At 38.9% G+C, this 22,071-nt stretch overlaps 2 protein-coding genes across 2 annotated transcripts in view; both read right to left on the bottom strand.

Moving 5' to 3' along the window:
• LOC139417461 (sterile alpha motif domain-containing protein 9-like) overlaps positions 1-986 on the bottom strand; it is a 31,677-nt gene extending 30,691 nt beyond the window's left edge. Inside the window, exon 1 of the mRNA XM_071166746.1 lies at positions 934-986. The gene's annotated coding sequence lies outside the window, so the exon portion shown is untranslated. The remainder of the gene's footprint in view (positions 1-933) is intronic.
• A 6,709-nt stretch (positions 987-7,695) lies between these two features.
• On the bottom strand, positions 7,696-21,406 carry LOC139417460 (uncharacterized). Its single transcript, XM_071166745.1, has 10 exons — positions 21,397-21,406; positions 20,744-21,023; positions 20,226-20,392; positions 19,746-19,837; positions 19,505-19,625; positions 9,294-9,579; positions 8,813-8,964; positions 8,275-8,366; positions 8,058-8,178; positions 7,696-7,721 (listed from the first exon to the last, which is right to left on the bottom strand). Exons 1-10 carry the CDS (start codon positions 21,404-21,406, stop codon positions 7,696-7,698), a joined length of 1,347 nt encoding a protein of 448 aa, XP_071022846.1.
• Positions 21,407-22,071: the final 665 nt, after the last annotated feature.

The raw sequence follows: 22,071 nt of genomic DNA, 5'->3' as shown, positions 1-22,071 counted from the left end.
TTTCATAATCGCACTCCTGTATTTCCTTAAACACAAATTAAAAGATGGTTGAAAACCAGGAAGTGAAATGTTTGTGTGCCAATATAAATACTCCAGCACTGGAGTGCTGTCCTATTTTTGTTCTTCGCTGCAGGGTTGTAGCCACTTATTACATGTTTTGTTTGTTGTTTTTTCTATTTGGTTGGTTGTTTTCTTGTATTTTCTTTTTCACATCTACTTTCTCCCATTATTTTAACAGCCACCTTGGGCAGGGGTTCTCTAACTTTTTGGGTCCGGAGACCCTTTTTGTGATTTATCAGGAGCCCCTTCAAAATCAGAACACAACTCGAGTGAGATAAAAAAAATATGTATACAAAGAGTTTTACTATGACTTCGGCAGTGCATGGCCGGATGAACCATGTCTCGGAGCCCAGACAAAGAACATTTTAAAGCCTCTTGGCATTGGAGAGAAAGTGATGCCGTTTTCAAGCTAATTTCCTTCCATTCAACATATTTTATCATGAAGCAGAGAAAGAAATGTTTTGAAATATTTTATATTTTAAGATCTGGTAGCGGACCTCCTGCAGTACCTCCTGGGGATCCGTGGACCCAAATTTGAGAACCCCTGATCCAAGGACCTGAATGTTGGGGGAAGTTTATTGTGAAATGTTTAGGATGCTTTCCTCAATGTTTTTATCTATCTGCCCTGGGACTACAGATTAATATTAGCCAGCTGACAAAATCTGACACATTTACAGAAAAGTTCATTGATGTGCATTGTCCATGACAAGTAAATAAATACATGGATTCTGTTAGAAATTTGGCCTTTTCCCCTCGAGTGTAAAGTTAATCAATCATCTTATAATTCTGTGTGTTGTTGACTAACTTCAATGAGTACATTTGATATTCCCTACCAAGATAAAATATTCCATGGAAAATAGACATTACTCTTACCTTTGTCTGTTTGAAGAAGGTTCTATATTTTTGTGGGAATCACGGCCGAGTCTGGAAAGAAACATATCATATTTACACTTCAGAGAAACAATTACTTTAATCTGAAATCCGGTTCATCTGAAAGTACAACCTTTGTATTGTATACATGAAATGGTTTCTAATCATAGGTTGCTAAGTTATTACCTGTCTTGGCTCTTGAAATGCAATGACTGACCCTGGATGATGTGTCCCTTTTATAGTCAAATTTGAGTTGAGCCACCCACATTCAAACCGGTTCAGGTTGATGTTTTCCCCTGTGTAGTTGGTCTCTATGCATCAGTCTGTGCCAAGTTTACAAGGTAAACTGGATGACCTGGACAGATTAGATGATGATGAAGTTGTCATTGTTAACTTAAGTTACATTTCACTGTAAATTAAAATAAGTTGGGGGACCTCCCGAGTAGCGCAGCGGTCTAAGTGCTAGAGGTGTTACTACAGCCCCGGGTTCATTCCTGGGCTGTGCCACAACCGGCTGTGGCTGGGAGTGCCATAGGACGGAGCACAACTGTTCCCCCGTCGTCCGGGTTTCGCTGGGGGGGCTTTACTTTGCTCATTATGCCCTAGCAACTCCTTATGAAGGGCCAGGTTCCTGCAGGCTGACACCAGTTGCACTTCAACCCACCCCCTCCGGAACACCTCACCACACCCCTCCCCCCTCCACTCCACCACTACTACCCCATGACCTGGAGAAGCAGATGAGAACCTGTTCAGGTATTTACCCATGCTGTAACTCTCAATTCCTTGAATTGGATCTCCTCGCCTCCTCAACCATATTGGAGGAGGAAGTCCAAGCCTCCTCTGACCTTTTCCAATGTGTTTTGAGAAGGCGGTGAGGATGCAAGGAATTGAGAAGGAAACTCTCTTCTCATTTGTGCAATATACACTGAGTATACCAAACATTAGGAACACAATACTAATATTGAGTTGCACCCCCTTTTGCCCTCAGAACAGCCTCAATGTGTTGGGGCATGGACTCTACAAGGTGTCGAAAGCGTTCCACAGGGATGCTGGCCCATGTTTATTCCAATGCTTCCCACAGTTGTCAAGTTGGATGGATGTCCTTTGGGTGGTGGACCATTCTTGATACACACAGGAAACTGAGCGTGAAAGCTGCTGGGTTTTTGAAAAAGAAAAGCAGAGCCGCACACTCTAGGAGCTCATGTGCAATAATGTAATAACCTAATAACCAACTATTCAACAGACAAACGGTCGTCATCAGGGTATCATGACAAACACTGCGGGTCACTAGTTTATAAAGTGTCAAAGGACGCAAACAGGTGTCTAATCATGACCGGGTGGATTGACATCATTGGTTAATTCTCAGATATAAGAACATACAAAAACATGAATGCATAGCATACGATAATAGATACAATTTGGCTACATAGGCCTACAAACATTAACAATGAATAGAAAAATCACAAGAATGACTTTGATCTGAAGCCAATGTTGAGACTGAAGGGAGCAAGGGTCTTTAAATTAAAGATCCAGGCAGCCTCTCGTTTTAACAATAAATTGAAAAGTGGGTAAGTCGTGTTTTTGCACCTAACGATGCTCGGAGATTTGTAGTTTTATTTCGCACTTTGTTTAACCCAATTTGTTTACCGCAAGGACAAGTTATAAGATAAAATAACTGCCTTAGTGGAGCGCATGATAACACCTTTCTTTGGGATATTTTTTCCTGTTAGGGGGTGTTTGAAGGATCTACATTTGCAAGTGCCATTGTATTGAGTGCAGCTATTACACTTTTAGTTTCCATCTGGTAGAGGTGCAAATAGATGTTGCGAAGGGATATTTTGAGGTGGTAAATCAGAGTTTACCAACTGATCTCTGAGATTTCTGCCCTGTGAGATTCCAACCAATGGAGGGTCCAAAAACACATTACGGATACTGTCATCGGATCTTAGAATGTGCCAATGTTTGAACAATTCCCTTAATTTGTTCAGAGCACACATTGAATAGCGGGGTAGTTAGAATGCTTATTTTTGCGAGACTGTACATGAAAGAGATCATGTCTCTGTTTAGAATTTTCTCAATGTCAGTATTAATCTGACCATTTTTGTACCCCCTCTCCTTGAATTTTCTTTGCGTCTCAGCATATTTCTGTCGCAATCTGACAGTTCTTTTGCAAATTCTTTTGATTCGACAATTGGCTGTAGGGCAAACTGTTTTTCAAGGGGAAGTGTGTGACAACTATCAGCCCTCAACACACTGTTACGATCAGTAGGTTTCCTGTAAAGATAAGTGTATAGAGCATTGTCCTCACACAAAATCAGAAGATCAAGGAAACTGATTTGACTTGTGTCAGATTGCATAGTAAATATCAGGTGATCAGAACAAAATAAAAGCATGGAATGCCTGGATCTGTTTTGCATCACCCCTCCATAGAACAAAAAGTGTTCTAATTTCTAACATTATTATTTGGAAACAGTACATTTACATTTTTGAAGGGATTGAAAATGGACTGTTTCTCCATGTAACCCACAGACAAATGAACATAGTTAGGAGCCATATGGGGTCCCATAGAAGTACCCTTCGTCTGAATAAAGAAATCCTTGAGAAACATGAAGTGTTTGTGTGTGTGTGAATAGTATTTCAGCAAACTATTTCAGCCAAAAGGACCTGCTTCTGGGTTGCTTGTGTGATGTCTGTGTTCCAAACAAAAAAATACAAGTGTGCTTGCTTTACTTCCTCAACGGCACAGCTAGGAGAGAACCTAACAGTTGAAGGCTCTTTCCATGAGTCATATAAGTTTATTGAAATTACTTAGGGACTGTGCACACTTGAGAGGTGTGTGGCAACTTGGAGACACCAGTTATATCTCTCACTAACCCTTGCATTGTTTTAATCTTATGTTGCACCTACTCCAGATTATGCAGCAATATTCTTATGTTACTGAATGTATCCAGAGTAAATCCAGATTTCGTTATCAACAAATGCTATGAAAAGTTCAGTAAAATGTATACTGCACAGTCAAAAGTGTAAAGTCTGTATTCAGGTGATCTGTTGTGTCCTCATCTTTGTTCTGATAATACATTGATTCTGTTAAAATTTGACCCTGTCCATTTAGGTCAATTCCCTCGAGTGTAAAGTTAGAGTTGGATAAAACGCACACAGATTTTAGACCTGAGGGGTTTACAACCAAACAGGATCAGTCGGTTAGCCAGCTAATATGACTAAATAGTTTATATTAATAATTTATGTTTTCGAAAGATAAGCTTGAAATGGGCATGGTGTAATTAACTCAACAACCTTAAACACAGATCTAAGTTTAGATTTCTTAATGAACCTGAAAATCAATAGTTATATCTGGTGTTTTGTCAAAGTTAGCTGGCTAACTGAGTCAGGTTACCACGCTAGGGGTGAGATTTCTTAGTTACACTTTCATTATTCGGTGTCAGTATATTTTAGTTTTCCTGGAAATGCTGTGACAGAAAGAACACTGCAGTATGTGCCAAGTTCACATTCCCAACCCACCTCTCTGCAGGAGCAGATACTCATCATCGCATTCCTTCCACATAAATTGAAACTTATAAATCATAGTTATTGTGATGTAATAGGAATGTTAATTAAGCAATAAGGCACAAGAGGCTGTATCATGACTGCAGTCACAGGCAAATGGTGTTGTTAGGCCCACGGGATTGTCAACCCATTTACCTGTGACTGTATTCCTGATACATGCCTTATTGCTTTTATAAAACTGTTACCAGCATATTCAAATAACAACGAATGAAGAGACAGCTCTTACTCCACTAGCGCGTCGTGGAACACACCATCCAAGTCGCTAATTATTGTTCAGAGAACGTTGATTACCCTCGTTGATTATCCCTTGCATGTAGGGCCCTGAGTTTTCCCTGACAACATGATCTGACCAGGGAAAACTCTGTGCCCTACTTATGGTCTACCCTGGCCCTTATGAATGAGTGAATATCAGTTGAAATACAGTAATGAATGAGAGAATATCAGTTGAAATACAGTAATGAATGAGTGAATATCAGTTGAAATACAGTAATGAATGAGTGAATATCAGTTGAAATACAGTAATGAATGTGTGCATATCAGTTGAAATACAGTAATGAATGAGTGAATATCAGTTGAAATACAGTAATGAATGTGTGAATATCAGTTGAAATACAGTAATGAATGAGTGAATATCAGTTGAAATACAGTAATGAATGAGTGAATATCAGTTGAAATACAGTAATGAATGTGTGAATATCAGTTGAAATACAGTAATGAATGAGTGAATATCAGTTGAAATACAGTAATGAATGTGTGCATATCAGTTGAAATATAGTAATGAATGTGTGAATATCAGTTGAAATACAGTAATGAATGTGTGAATATCAGTTGAAATACAGTAATGAATGAGTGAATATCAGTTGAAATACAGTAATGAATGAGTGCATATCAGTTGAAATACAGTAATGAATGAGTGAATATCAGTTGAAATACAGTAATGAATGAGTGAATATCCGTTGAAATACAGTAATGAATGAGTGAATATCAGTTGAAATACAGTAATGAATGAGTGCATATCCGTTGAAATACAGTAATGAATGAGTGAATACCAGTTGAAATACAGTAATGAATGAGAGAATATCAGTTGAAATACAGTAATGAATGAGTGAATATCAGTTGAAATACAGTAATGAATGAGTGAATATCAGTCGAGATACAGTAATGAATGAGTGAATATCAGTTGAAATACAGTAATGACTGAGTGAATACCAGTTGAAATACAGTAATGAATGAGTGAATATCAGTTGAAATACAGTAATGAATGAGTGAATACCAGTTGAAATACAGTAATGAATGAGTGAATACCAGTTGAAATACAGTAATGAATGAGTGAATACCAGTTGAAATACAGTAATGAATGAGTGAATATCAGTTGAAATACAGTAATGACTGAGTGAATACCAGTTGAAATACAGTAATGAATGAGTGAATATCAGTTGAAATACAGTAATGAATGAGTGAATATCAGTTGAAATACAGTAATGAATGAGTGAATACCAGTTGAAATACAGTAATGAATGAGTGAATACCAGTTGAAATACAGTAATGAATGAGTGAATATCAGTTGAAATACAGTAATGACTGAGTGAATACCAGTTGAAATACAGTAATGAATGAGTGAATATCAGTTGAAATACAGTAATGAATGAGTGAATACCAGTTGAAATACAGTAATGAATGAGTGAATACCAGTTGAAATACAGTAATGAATGAGTGAATATCAGTTGAAATACAGTAATGAATGAGTGAATACCAGTTGAAATACAGTAATGAATGAGTGAATACCAGTTGAAATACAGTAATGACTGAGTGAATATCAGTTGAAATACAGTAATGAATGAGTGAATACCAGTTGAAATACAGTAATGAATGAGTGAATATCATTGTAATACAGCAGGTACATTCCAAGAGCAGACGATACACTGTGATATTTATCAGGTTATTGCATTTATTTATATTCTATAAACTGTTCATACATGAACTTATATTATTTCCCAACTCTGTCTCAATGTTTTAACAGGTGATTCTGTCACCCATTTGAATGGTCACTGCACAATGAAATGAAAACACCTAAAGCTTTTATTCTATTGAGAAAAGACCAGATTGGGTATAGTGCAAAGCAGGATCAATGAGTTAGCCACAAATTTCCCTAAATATTTAGAAATAACTTTTTATAAAAAATAAAAAAAAGATACGCTTGAAATGGACATGGCCTAATTGACTCAACAACGCAAAACATATATTGACGTTTAGCTTTTTTAATATACCTGAAAATCAATCTTTACTTTGGTTGTTTTTCAAAGTTGGCTGGCTAACTCATTGGTGCTGCTTTGGTTCGTCAAAAGAATTGAGGCTTGAAGTAATATACTTGACTAAACCATGTTCATTATTTGAAATAAAAATGAACCAAACTGCATATTAACTTTTACATGTTGAAAGGAATAATGTTGTTTCTACATACATTCAAATACCGTAAAACTTCAATGAATCACCCCAGAGTTTATTTGCTTCAATCACTGAACACAACAGATACAGGCTTCTATTTCAGCCAGGCGTCTAGTTTCTTAACGCACACAGCTTTTACTCATTTGCATAGTTCATTGTTTAATTCCAGAATTCACTACCAGCATTTTTATTAATTTCTTTCACTAATGTGTTACCATTTACACACTGTATCACACTTGGTTTATCTTGGTAGGCTTTTATAATAAAAATAAAAAATAATCCTTGACAGAAAGTTATTCTCCTATTTGACTGTGCATTTAAGGCTATTCCTACGTTCACCACTAGAGGGCAATCAGATGCTTTCTGGGGGTCTGTACCCTCAAAGATGTTGACTGCTTTTGTGCTTGCCAGTTAGATAGCAGTTCTCAGCTGTTATCAGCCCATGGCTAGAAGTTGATTACTGTCGATAAAAAATGTATTTTTGGCATCATTTTTTTCAGTCATTACTGAATTAAACAATTTGGAAACAATTCATGGTAATTCATGGTAACATCGTAAACAATTACTTTAGTTAATTTAATTCATTTAATTTGAAACAGGAATTTATTTGCTGAAATGTGTGCCGTTGCCTGGATATTAAAAGGGACAGGCGGCTATTTGAGACTCGTCGTTTCATTGAAGTTTTACGGTCGGTTGATTGGACTGTATTGATGACAATCTTAAAACTATTGTTTCTCATTGGAGTCTCTCACCAGGCTAGCACCCTTCAGTTCCAGAGACACCTGGAAGAGAAATGACATACAGAAACTCTTTCATGTACTAATTTAGTTATGACTCGCTAACACGTTCTCTTCTTACAATAACAACTTGGCAATAATATAATAAGACCCAGAGTTAGGGTTGATTACATTTCAATTCAGTCAATTCAGGAAGTAAACTGAAATTCCACTTTTACATTTTCATAATTGAAACTCATTAAAGTATATTGAAATTAGAATAAATAAAATACGTTTTTTCCCTGAAATGGTATAGAACCCAACTCTGATGAAAGCACAATGTCTTCATTGCCTGTCTGTTGCAATAAGGAAAACAGTCTGTAATATGCACTTTGTTGTTACCTGTCTGTGTGGGTCCACCCTCCTTCTCTTCTTCCTCACGGTGGAAAATCTGTCCATCTGGCTGAGTCCTCCAGCGCAGTTGAAAGTCAGACACCCCCTGCTTCACGAGCTCTACATTCAGCTAGATTAAAGCACAAGCTTTTAGGTTAAATTGTTAGATTATTTTCTCACTCACTCTCTCTGTCTGTCTCTCCCTCCCCCTTTCCCTCTCGCTCACCTGCTGTAGTAGCTGGTCACCGACTGCCTGGTCCGTCAGATCAGCATCTGATTGGATCTTCATCCTCACCACCGTTCTCTTTGACTTGGGGGCTGAAATACATTTGCTGATATTTTTTATGGTGCAGAATAGTTCAAATCTGTGCAAAATACCGTAAATACCACAAAACTGAATGTCTTGACAGTATGATTTTATTTAACATATTTCTTTAACAATGTGCTGTACAAAAAGGTGATTGTTTTACTAAAGTTTAGTAAGCTGAGTGAAGCATAAACAGAGTTATTTTTATAACGCACATTGTTGAAGAAAAGAAAATGTCACACTGCCAGATTATGAGTTTTGCGGTTTATTTTACACAGATTTCTACTAATTGGCATTGTCTCCCACCAAAAAAAACATTCAATACAAAAAACATGCATTGGAAAATAATTATCATCTCCACTAAATGTGTTCGACAGGAAATCAATTCTGGTCATTAAAGTTATTATTCGGCATACCATCACTGACGGAATAAATACATGTACTGGTAAAGAAGTACCTGGAGGTTTGACTGTGGCAAATACTTCCACCTCACACAGAGTGAGAATCTTGTTCTGTCCAGGGAGGACCACAACAACATACTGACCCTCCATCTCATTACACTGGAAGGTATAGGTCTCTCCTGCTGGGATGTGGTGGATGACAACACACCTGAAAGGGAGAGGGGGGGAGAGAGGGAGGGAGGAAGAGGGAGAGAGAAAGAGATAGGGGGAATGAGGACTCTCTACAATGTACCATAGAGAATAGAGTCATTCTGTTAAATAAATAGCCACTGAATAGCTACAGAAGCATGGATCAAGACCAATGTATCCAATCTCCTTCAAGACTGGACATAAAAATGTACTGATGTCCATTTGTCACCTGGAGTTGTTGATGCCGGTGTAATACAGACACAGAACAGCTCCAGAAGAATGAAGACCATATCTGAACACCTACAAGAGAATAAATAAATATGTACACATGTCTACAGTATGTGTCACCTGGGGTTGTTGATGCCGTTGTTCTCCAGTGAGTTACCGATGCGGATCTCAGCACCATCAAGTCTCTCAGGACAGCAGTCTCCTCTGTTGGTGATGGTGACAGCTGTCACTCTGTACAGATCCAGCAGGTCCACTCTCCACCAGGGGTTGGTGTTAAATGCAGTGCTGCTGCAGGATCCACCATAGTTATAGTTAGAGTTGCGGTTTCCATCGATGACTTTAATTGGACTATTTTCCCAAGAAAAAAGGGAAGACTGAGCAGCCACTCGTCTCAATGCCACATTGTCTGTTTGAGTGACAAAGACAGATATTATACACAGGTTTATTCATTAGTGCATATCATAACCATGTATTTTTCAACTGACAACATTTTACAGGTTAGTTCAGATTAGTCCCTCCCTGTGTCGGCCATTTTGTTCCGTTTGGTTCCTAGTGAAAACACCTCAAATATATAGAAATATCCCCTGCACACACACCTGCCTGCACCAACATTATCAAATGTAATTAGTAACCGTTAATTGTGACATTAACTGAACTAAATGTTTTATTAGGCCTAGGTTCTGTCAGTGGCCAATACTGATACTTAATTCATTGATTAGTTGATTTGGTTTGTTTGTTTTTGTCTGTTTGTCTGTCTGTCTGCTTTATTAAAAATGCATTTACCTATCTGCATGGTGACCCTCCAAAAGAGTAGGAAGATCCCTGTAAAACAACAATATTATGAATGAATAATATTATGAATTTGTCATAGAGAATAATATTGTGAATACACTTTAACATTATATGACAAATTGTGTAACATGCTATAGGGTAATGCTGATCATTAAAGATCTCTGACTTTTAGATGAAAGGGTTGGGGTCAACTCAATTTCAATTTCAGTCAATTCAGGAAGTGCACTGAAATTTGAATGATCTTTTCAATTCTGATTGGTTCATTTGAAAGCTACAGGACTTGTCTTTTTGGAAATGCAACTCATTCTTATTCCTGGCAATGTCATAAGAATCTCTCAGAGGTTAATTGGAATGTGATTTAGTGTCTGTTTTGACAGGAACTATAATAGAATTGACCCGAACCCTTGTAGGGATTTAGTTCTCACCAGAGACAGGGACAGCTCTCCTACTCCACTCCATGGATCTGGGATGTAGCAACATATTCATCAGTCAATATGAATTAATAACATAAAACAATTCCCCCTTCAAATGATCAGTTAATATGATCTATTTCTGGACATCCAACACCTGCCATGTATAGGATGTGGATGTACTATTTTTGTCCTTTTCAGCATTAGACATTACCACACATACCACCACAACAATAACCTTTTATTGATGTGATAATAATATATTTATTTACTGATATATTATCATAATTCTTTATTATAGTATTCGCCAAGGTTTTGAACAATAAAACAGTATATCCAAACATAAGATTAACATACCTGTATTGACAGGGCTATCTTGTCCTCCGCTGAATCCCTCGCTCCTCTCCTCCGTCTCAGTGTGCGTGATGGATTCTTCTTACTCTCTTTTCTCTCTCTCTCTCTGTCTGGCAAACATGCAAACCTGGGTCATGTTCATTAGGGCACACAGCAGAAACAATTTAGCAACTTTTTCAACGGAAAACAAAAATGTGGGTTTGTTATTGGATAAGATCAGATAGTCCCTCACTCCTTGTTGTAATCTGTTTTCTTCCGTTTGGTGCCTTATGAACACAACCTTCTATTATCCAAACATGGGGAGGGTAAGGTGAGGTGTATTTGGTTAGCAGTGGTCCATAGCCCACCACCCCATGTGTGTTTACATTTGTGTGTGTGGTGGTTAATTTATGTATTATCAATTGAGGAGAGACAAGCTTATCACACAAGTGATAGTTATACTTCAACTGAATCTTTATTAGTGAGAGCTCTGTAATAGCGATGGCTGGTCGCCGAACCACCCTCGGATGATTCATTGAGAGACCCGACACAAAGGCTACAAAAATATTTTATAGCAAAGATCTACCCCTCAGTCTACATGACAATCAACAGATGTGTGGAATGGCTCACAAGGTGAGACTTGATATATGAGAAAGGAGTATCCCGCAGCCAGATAGCATTTGCTATGAAGACTGTTCTTAATGTTCAGTTTGGCCTCTAAGACTTGGCTCCGATCTCGTTCCTGGTACTTCATAGCACAGAAACACCAACTCATTCTATGGCATAGATCGATTGTCAACTCCAGATACTCCCATCTCGAGTAAAACCCCTTCTTGACCACACACCTGGACAAGCTGACTGAGGGGAGTGAGCCTCTAGGTCATATACTACCCCAGGAAAGGTGCAACATCAGAGATGACATACACTGGTTCCAGACACTACCACACACATCTTTTCTCAGACATTATCTCCCCTAAGGCCACAGACATTGTAGAGACAAGTAATTGGTTCCCCATTAATCATGCCATCCCTTCACATGGTTTAGAATAGGTAAAGACACATTCACATGGTTTAGAATAGGTAAAGACACATTCACATGGTTTAGAATAGGTAAAGACACATTCACATATGAAGAGAATGTTCCCTCCTGTCCTCTTCTCTTTCTGATATTCTGCATAGCAACAGAGACATGTGAAAGACAAGCCTGACCTCTCCCCTCTCTGGTCCCCAGGTGACTGAGCCCCAGCTGAGGGAGAAAGTACAACTGTCAACACCAGAGTCTGAAGGGTTACATTCTAATAAGTATATCACATAAGAATATTATGCAGATAAGACATCTTAATTATCTATGTTACACAACTAATTCTGATTCTTCTGTCCCATCTATGTTACACAACTAATTATGTGTGTGTGGTGTGGTGTGTGTGTGTGTGTGTGTGTGGTGTTGTTTTCCAGGGTATTTGTTTAGCAGTCATCCATAGAACCTCATCCTTTCCCTGACGTGTCAATAGTTACATAACTTCAAACTTTTCTGTCCCTGTCTGTCTCATCATCACTGACTGTGTGAATCTGTTGAGTCATTATTGAATTGTGGCAGTAAATGCTGTCCCTCGACTTGTAAAAAAAAACACTTTCAAATGACAAAAACATGAAAAATAATATATTTCCCATTTAACCGTTATTTAATATGAAAACACACGTGTTCTTTATACAGCAAAACATATATTTTTATGAACTAGAAACGACTGGGCACTAGCAAAACGTGTTGATCCACTGGTAATTTGTAGAGGTGTGTTTCTGGGATTTAGAGATATCTACTATTTTGAGATATCTACTATTTTGAATGCTAGAAAGTGAACAAAAGTATTTATTATATTGTAAGGATCAATAAAAACGTGGAAGGCTATTAAAATACCTGTTTTTACCTCAGTTTTATTTAATTGTTGTTACTGCTTTAAAAATCACTGATTCCAAATATATTCAAGGACCTTGAGCATTCTCTCCAGTGGCAAAATGTTATCGGTGGAGGGGTCTAGATTCAAGACAATTATTAGCTAATCAAACCCTTTTCGTACTTCATTAATTGTGGATTCCATTGATAATTTGGTGTGCCTAAATCCAAACTGTCATTTGGTGTTTGTCAAATTAATTGAAGGGAAATAATACTGTGAGTAAAATTATTAATCATATCACTTCAGTAAACAACTTTTTCATGATTGATGACCTTAGATTTCAGCATTTGTGTCCAGCATTTCAGAAATTGTTTTACCTAAAATGTCTCATTGGTGTTACCATCATTTGTGTTACTACGGCTACTGTCCAGCATTTCAGAAAATCCTCTTTTTACCTACAATTTCTCATTGGTGTTACCATCATTTGTGTTACTATGGCTACTGTCCAGCATTTCAGAAAATCCTCCTTTTACCTACAATTTCTCATTGGTGTTACCATCATTTGTGTTACTACGGCTACTGGTGGCAGAATGTTATCATAATGGTAAAACATATTTCATGTCTTTAAGCTATGATATTAGTTGATTTAGAATGGGGAGACAAAAGGTTTACAACAAATCCAAATGCCAATGGCCAATTGCCACCTTTATTCAAAAATGACCCTGTTGGAAAATGTGTGCATCTGCTGGAAAGGAAATACTTCATTGTATATGTTTAAAAAACATGTAGGCCAAAAGTCTTCCTCATGTTGATGGATCTTCTTCTCACTTTCTTATTATTCTCTCTGTCTGGACAACATGCAAACCTGGGTCATGTTCATTAGGGCATGCAACAGGAAAAATAGCAACCTTTTTCAATGGGAAACAAAAAGAGTGTTTGTTATTGGATAAGATCAGGTAGTCCCTCACTCCCCGTTTCAATCTGTTTTTGTCCATTTGGTGCCTAGTGAATCAAATCAAATCAAATGTTTTTATATAGCCCTTCGCACATCAGCTGATATCTCAAAGTGCTGTACAGAAACCTAGCCTAAATACCCAAACAGCAAGCAATGCAGGTGTAGAAGCACGGTGGCTAGGAAAAACTCCCTAGAAAGGCCAAAACCTAGGAAGAAACCTAGAGAGGAACCAGGCTATGTGGGGTGGCCAGTCCTCTTCTGGCTGTGTCGGGTGGAGATTATAACAGAACATGGCCAAGATGTTCAAATGTTCATAAATGACCAGCATGGTCAAATAATAATAATCACAGGCAGAACAGTTGAAACTGGAGCAGCAGCACGGCCAGGTGGACTGGGGACAGCAAGGAGTCATCATGTCAGGGAGTCCTGAGGCATGGTCCTAGGGCTCAGGTCCTCTGAGAGAGAGAAAGAAGGGGAGAGAAAGAGAGAATTAGAGAGAGCATACTTAAATTCACACAGGACACCGGACAGGAGAAGTACTCCAGATATAACAAACTATCCCTAACCCCCTGACACATAAACTACTGCAGCATAAATACTGGAGGCTGAGACAGGAGGGTTCAGGAGACACTGAGGCCCCATCCGATGACACCCCCGGACTGGGCCAAACAGGAAGGATATAACCCCACCCACTTTGCCAAAGCACAGGGTTGAAGACAACCCTCTATTAGCCAAACACGGGGAAGGTAAGGTGAGGTGTATTTGTTTAGCAATGGTCCGTAGCCCACCACCCTGTGTGTGTGTTGCTTCCTGGGTGTGTGTGTGTGTGTGTGTTGCTTCCTGGGTGTGTGTGTGTGTGTGTGTTGCTTCCTGGGTGTATTTGATTATCAGTCATTCATACAACCTTAACCCCTCGCTGAGGTGAAATAAGTCAACAGTAGTTTATTTAATAACAGAGCTTTTACACAAAATACATCTTACTTTGAAGAATTACAATCAATTCATCTATTATTCAAATATTCTTATTAAACTTTCTTATGAAGAAGAACATAACAATGAAATTGAGGATCAGAAATTCTCTAGTATTAAAAAAGGGATGTCTTCATTTTGTCCAGATTTCTAAATCTGTTCAAATGCAGAATTTAGACTAAATGTAAAATATAAAACATTGTGTGAAAGATCACTGTTCAAATGTTTTTTTTTAATGGCATCCAATATAATTCCTACTTTGAGACTCATGATATGGTCCCCGTTTGTCTTATTTTTCATGATCTGAAAAGCAAAAGTGACCCTAGATCAGCACTCATAGTCTTGGATACCTTGTAAATATGGGCGCAGAACTATGCATATAAAGTGGATGGTTTAAGTGATGGTGAATAACCCAGTTACCAGTATTTCCCATGGTTAGTCACAGTGCATTCGGAAAATATTCAAACCCCTTGACTTTTTCCATATTTTGTTACGTTACAGCCTCATCCTAAAATGGATTAAATAAAATTGCTCAATCTACACATACTGTAATACCCCATAATGTCAAAGTGAAAACAGGCTTTCAGAAATTTTTGACAGAAATACCTTATTTACATAAGTATTCAGACCTTTTGCTATAAGTCTCGAAATTGAGCTAAGGTGCATCCTGTTTTCATTGATCATCCTTGAGATGTTTCTACAACTTTATTGGAGTCCACCTGTGGTAAATTTAATTGATTGGACTTTTTAGAAAGGCACACACCTGTCTATATCACAGTTGACAGTGCAAGTCAGAGCAAAACCAAGCCATGAGGTCGAAGGAATTGTCCGTAGAGCTCCGAGACAAGATTGTGTCGAGGCACAGATCTGGAGAAAGGTACCCAAAAATATATGTAGCATTGAAGGTCCCTAAGAACACAGTGGCCTCCATCATTCTTGAATAGAAGAAGTTTGGAACCACCAAGACTCTTTCTAGAGCTGGACACCCAGCCAAACTGAGCTATCTGCAGAGAATGGCCTTTGTCAGGGAGGTGACCAAGAACCCAATAGTCACTCTGACAGAGCTCCAGAGTTCCTCTGTGGAGATGGGAGAACCTTCCAGAAGGATAACCGTCTCTGCAGCACTCCACCAATCAGACCTTTATGGCAGAGTGACCAGACGGAAGCCACTCCTCAGTTAAAGGCATATGCTTGGAGTTTGCCAAGAGGCACCTTAAGACTCTCAGACCCTGAGAAACAATATTCACTGGTCTGATGAAACCAAGATTGAACTCTTTGGCCTGAATACCAAGCATCACATCTGGAGGAAACCTCGCACCATACCTACAGTGTAGAATGGCTTTGGCAGCCTCATGCTGTGGGGATGTTTATCAGCAGCAGGGACTGGGAGACTAGTCAGGATCGAGGGAAAGATGAACGGAGAAAAGTACAGAGAGATCCTTAATGAAAACCTGCTCCAGAGCACTCAGGACCTCAGACTGGGGTGAAGGTTCACCTTCCAACAGGACAACGACACTGTTACGGATACAGGTATCCTGTGTGTGTGTGTGTTCTTTTCTCTCCTTCTCCCCTCACAGGTAAAAATCATCACTCCCCAATCAGTCACCAATCATCAATCAGAAGACACACCTCCTCCTGTTTCCTACCCAATCAGGGTTCCTTTCCTTTGGTTTAAAAACCCTGTCAGTTGTCTGCTCTAGAGCTCAATCTCTCTGTAAATGCCCTGTGTCTGTAGATCGCTCTGTTTCACCCTCTCCTACTATGTCTCTCTATCGCTCTTTATGTATTGAGCTATCTTTTGTTTGAGCACCTCCATATCACTTTGTCCTCACCTGTGAGTATTGTTTTTAGTTATGGTGTTTGTTTGCTGGTGGGAAAAGGGGGAACCAAGACAAGTCGCCCATGGGCATACACTACCCGTAGGTAAACTTAGTTAAAAACACTAGTTAGAACTGGGCGGACCACCCACTGTATTTTTGGTTAGTTAGTTTAGCTGTTGTTGAAATAGGCTAGTCTAGCTCAGGTGTGTTTTGGATGCTTATTGTTTCTTTCCTTGGGTCCAGCTCAGCCCCTTTTCCTGCCCCCCTCCATTACCGTGTGTCTTCTAATAAACCATGTGTTTGACGGTAATTTAGTTGTCCGTGGTTATTTCGTTCTCACTTTTACTTTTTCACTATTATAATTTGCATGAGTTATGTTACGGGTCTCGTTACCATCTCCCCTAGACTGTCGGGCCAAAAGGGATTCGTAACAGACACTAAGCACACAGCCAAGACAACGCACGAGTGGCTTCAGGACAAGTCTCTGAATGTCCTTGAGTGGCCCAGCCAGAGCTCTGACTTGAACCCGATCGAACATCTCTGGAGAGACCTGAAAATAGCTGTGCAGCGACGCTCCCCATTTAACCTGACAAAGCTTGAGAGGAGCTGCGGAGAAGAATGGGAGAAACTCCCCAAATACAGGTGTGCCAAGCTTGTAGCGTTATACCCAAGAAGACTTGATTCTGTAATTGCTGCCAAAGGTGCTTCAACAAAGTACTGAGTAAATGGTCCGAACTAAAATGCCAGGGAGGAGTTGTTGTGACAGGGTAGGAACTAAAGTGTTGATAAGTGTTTCCTAGGGGACCCTATAAACTTTGGCTACATTGCATGTTTTTTTTCTTGGCTACTTGATATAGCTAACATATTCTTGCTTTGCATATTCCTCTTTGATTTAGAAGATACTGTTGCACAAACAACATGCTGATTTAGGTCTACACCATCACTGGTGTTATCAGGCTGTATTAGCTAGCTACGTTTGCTCTGACTCAGTACATTTATTAGCTAGCTAGCTATTATCATTAGCGGCTAACAAGATGTAGGGCAACTTGCTAAGAAAAGAGAAACTAGATGTAAGAAACACAAACTAATAGTGTCATTATAGAACGCTAGTGGATTTATATTAAGAAGCAAAGTGAAAACAGCATTGTTGCATGTGCTGCATTGACCATGCAGACTGAACACAAGTTTCTCGTGGTTGAGGAACATCAAATGTGCTCCTTGAGTGACAGGGAGTGTGGCTAGGTCTGTGTGGAAAGTGGCACAAAGAGAAAGTGCCGGAGAGAGATGACTAGTAGCGAAGAAAACTATAAAAATGTATATTATACATGGCGTATCACATTTAACAAACCAAACATTCAAATACCGGCATAGAAGGTAAAGTAAACACCCAAACCGGTCCCTGCATCAATACCGGTATATAATAAAATACCGTATACCGCTTTAAATACAGTAAAATTTTAATTAAAAGCCCCAGGGTTCATGTGCTTAAATCACTGAACAGAACAGTTGCATATTAGATACAGGCTTCTATTTGAGCCAGGCATCTATTTCTTTAATGCACGCAGATTTGACTAATTAACATAGTTAGTTGTTTAATTCCAGCATTCAACCTTTTTATTTGCACTAATGTTTTATCATTTACACACTGTGTTGCATGTCTTTTGTCTTAGAATGCCCCCATAAAATAAAATCCTTAACAGAATAATGAAATCAAACTTTATTTCCCACATGCCGAATACAACAAGTGAAGACTTTACCGTGAAATGCTGACTTACAAGCCCTTAACCAACAGTGCAGTTCAAGAAGAAGAAAATATTTACCAAGTAGACTAAAATAAAAAGTAATAATAAAAAGTAACACAATAAGAATAACAGTAATGAGGCTATATACAGGGGACACCGGTACCGAGTCAGTGTGCAGGAGTACAGGCTAGTAGGGGTAATCTGTATATGTACTGTAGGTGGGGCTGCTAGGTATAAACTGGCAAGCCCAAAGTGACTATGCATAGGTAACAAACAAACAGCGAGTACATGTGTTCGTGAGTTCTTGCCCATTTCTTGGGGTTTGTACTCCCGAAGTTGTTGAGTGTTTTTGGGCTTGCCAGTTTATACATAGCAGTTCTCAACTGTTAGCAGCCAATGGCTAGCAGTTTCTTACTGGCAATAAAAACAGAAGATTGACCATTTTTTAGAGTCATTACTGAATGATTTAATGTAACAAATCAAACATTAAACCTGGTAAACAATTCACGGTAACCTGGTAAACAATTCATTTATCACTAGTCACTTTATACAATGCATTCTAAATAATGCCACTTTAATAATGTTTACATATCTTACATTATTCATATTCTGCGGCAGGTAGCCTAGCGGTTAGATCGTTGGACAAGTAACCGAAAGGTTGCAAGATCGAATCCCCGAGCTTACAAGGTAAAAATCTGTCGTTCTGACCCTGAATAAGGCAGTTAACCCACTGTTCCTAGGCCGTCATTGAACATGAGAATTTGTTCTTAACTGACTTGCCGAGTAAAATAAAGAAATATCACATGTATATACTATATTTTATACCATGTATTGCACTTTCGCTACACTCGCATTAACATCTGCTAACCATGTGTATGTGACAAATAATATTTCGATTTGATTTAGACCCTGAGTTTATTTGAAACAGGCGTTTAGTTGCTGAAATGTGTTGTTGCATAGCTATATGAGACTGGGTTTAATTAAAGTTTTACGTAGATTGATTGTCCTCAATACAGTCCAATCTTAAACTATTGTGTCTCCTTGGAGTCTCTCACCAGGCTAGCCCCCTTCAGTTCCACAGACACCTGGAAGAGAAATGACATACAGAAACTCTTTCATGTACTAATTTAGTTATGACTCGCTAACACGTTCTCTTCTTACAATAACAACTTGGCAATAATATAATAAGACCCAGAGTTAGGGTTGATTACATTTCAATTCAGTCAATTCAGGAAGTAAACTAAAATTCCACTTTTACATTTTCATAATTGAAACTCGTTAAGGTATATTGAAACTGGAATAAATAAAAGTTTTTTTCCTGAAATGGAATAGACCCCAACTCTGATAAAAACACAATGTCTTTATTGCCTGTCTGTTGCAATAAGGACAACAGTCTGTAATATGCACTTTGTTGTTACCTGTCTGTGTGGGTCCACCCTCCTTCGCTTCTTCCTCACGGTGGAAAATCTGTCCATCTGGCTGAGTCCTCCAGCGCAGTTGAAAGTCAGACACCCCCTGCTTCACAAGCTCTACATTCAGCTAGATTAAAGCACAAGCTTTTCGGTTAAATTGTTAGATTATTTTCTCTCTCACTCCGACTGTCCGTCTGTCCCTCTTCCTCCCCCTTTCCCTCCCCCCCTTTCCCTTCCTCCCCCTTACCTGCTGTAGTAGCTGGTCACCGACTGCCTGGTTTGTCAGATCAGCATCTGATTGGATCTTCATCCTCACCACCGTTCTCTTTGACTTGGGGGCTGAAATACATTTGCTGATATTTTTATGGTGCAGAATAGTTCAAATCTGTGCAAAATACCGTAAATACCACAAAACTGAATGTCTTGACAGTATGATTTTATTTAACATATTTCTTTAACAATGCGCTGTACAAAAACTTGATTGTTTTACTAAAGTTTAGTAAGCTGAGCAATGTGTAAATTACACTGATTTGTACTAATTTGCATTGTGAAAATGTCTCCCACATAGTCACAAAATAACATTCAATATAACAAAACATGAATTGTGGGAAAAAAAGTATAATCTCCACTAAACCGAAGTCCGATACGAAAATAAGTATGTTCATTAAAGTTATTATTCGACGTACCTTCTCTGACAGAATAAATAAATGTACCAGGAAAGAAGTACCTTCTGTGGAAGACTCTGGAGTTTTGACCGTGGCAAATACTTCCACCTCACAAAGAGTAAGAATCTTTTTCTGTCCAGGGATGACCACAACAACATAGCGACCCTCCATCTCATTACACTGGAAGGTGTAGGTCTTTCCTGCTGGGATGTGGGAGATGACAACACATCTGAAAGAAAGAGAGGGTGGCGGGAGAGAGAGAAGGGGATGGTGGAGAAAGCGAAGGACATTGTTATTTTACAGAGGTTGGGTGGGGGGACAAAGAAAGGGGGTGGTGGGACAGATAGAAGGTGTTTGGGAGGAGAGAGATATAGGGGAGTGGGGGACAGAGTGGGGGTGAGAGAGAGTGATGGGGGGTGGGGAGAGAGGGGGTTGGGGGAGAGAGAGATGGAGAGAGAGTGAGGGGGTGGGGAGAAAGATGGAGAGTGAGAAGGGGGTGGCGAAGAGAGCGAGATACATGATTATTGTATTACAGTACAGAATCACAGTACAATGTTATTTATTCTATTTCACTACTCACCTGGGGTTGTTGATGTCGTTGTTCTCCAGTGAGTTACCGATGCGGATCTCAGCACCATCAAGTCTCTCAGCACTAACATCTCCTCTGTTGGTGATGGTGACAGCTGTCACTCTGTACACATCCAGCAGGTCCACTCTCCACCAGGGGTTGGTCTCCTGTGCAGTGTGGGTGCAGGATCCTAGGTGATAGTATGATTCTCTGTTCCCATCAATGGCATTGTGAGCATTGCCATACCCATTCAGTGATGACTGGCTGGCCACTCCTTTCAAAGCCACGTTGTCTGTTTGAGTGACAGAGACAGATATAATGCACAGGTTTATACATTAGTGCATATCATAACCATATATTTTTCAACTGACAACATTTTACTGGTTAGTTCAGATTAGTCCCTCCCTGTGTCGGCCATTTTATTCCTTTTGGTTCCTAGTGAATACACCTCAAATATATAGAAATACCCCCTGCACACACACCTGCACCAACATTATCAAATGTAATTAGTAACCGTTAATTGGGACATTAACTGAACAAAATGAATTATTAGGCCTAGGTTCTGTCAGTGGCCAATACTGATACTTAATTCATTGATTAGTTGATTTGGTTTGTTTGTTTTTGTCTGTTTGTCTGTCTGTCTGCTTTATTAAAAATGCATTTACCTATCTGCATGGTGACCCTCCAAAAGAGTAGGAAGATCCCTGTAAAACAACAATATTATGAATGAATAATATTATGAATTTGTCATAGAGAATAATATTGTGAATACACTTTAACATTATATGACAAATTGTGTAACATGCTATAGGGTAATGCTGATCATTAAAGATCTCTGACTTTTAGATGGAAGGGTTGGGGTCAACTCAATTTCCATTTCAGTCAATTCAGGAAGTACACTGAAATTTGAATGATCTTTTCAATTCTGATTGGTTCATTTGAAAGCTACAGGACTTGTCTTTTTGGAAATGCAACACTTATTCCTGGCAATGTCATAAGAATCTCTCAGAGGTTAATTGGAATGTGATTTACTGTTTGTTTTGACAGGAACTGAAATAGAATTGACCCGAACCCTTGTAGGGATTTAGTTCTCACCAGAGACAAGGACAGCTCTCCTACTCCACTCCATGGATCTGGGATGTAGCAACATATTCATCAGTCAATATGAATTAATAACGTAAAACAATTCCCCCTTCAAATGATCAGTTAATATGATCTATTTCTGGACATCCAACACCTGCCATGTATAGGATGTGGATGTACTATTCTTGTCCTTTTCAGCATTAGACATTACCACACATACCACCACAACAATAACCTTTCATTAATGTGATAGTAAC

This window comes from Oncorhynchus clarkii, chromosome 9 (assembly GCF_045791955.1).
Source record: "Oncorhynchus clarkii lewisi isolate Uvic-CL-2024 chromosome 9, UVic_Ocla_1.0, whole genome shotgun sequence".
Classification (NCBI taxonomy): Eukaryota; Metazoa; Chordata; class Actinopteri; order Salmoniformes; family Salmonidae; genus Oncorhynchus; species Oncorhynchus clarkii.
The sequence above is the reverse complement of the archived record's forward strand: the minus strand, read 5'-3'. Positions and strand labels throughout refer to the sequence as shown.

Bases quoted from the DNA above. Each gene is read 5' to 3' on its own strand.
- LOC139417460 (XM_071166745.1), bottom strand. The intron at 20,393-20,743 runs GTGAGTAGTGAA...TCTTTCTTTCAG, and splicing joins AACGACATCAACAACCCCAG to ATGTGTTGTCATCTCCCACA. The intron at 8,965-9,293 runs GTGACACATACT...TCTCCCTTTCAG, and splicing joins AACGGCATCAACAACCCCAG to GTGTGTTGTCATCCACCACA.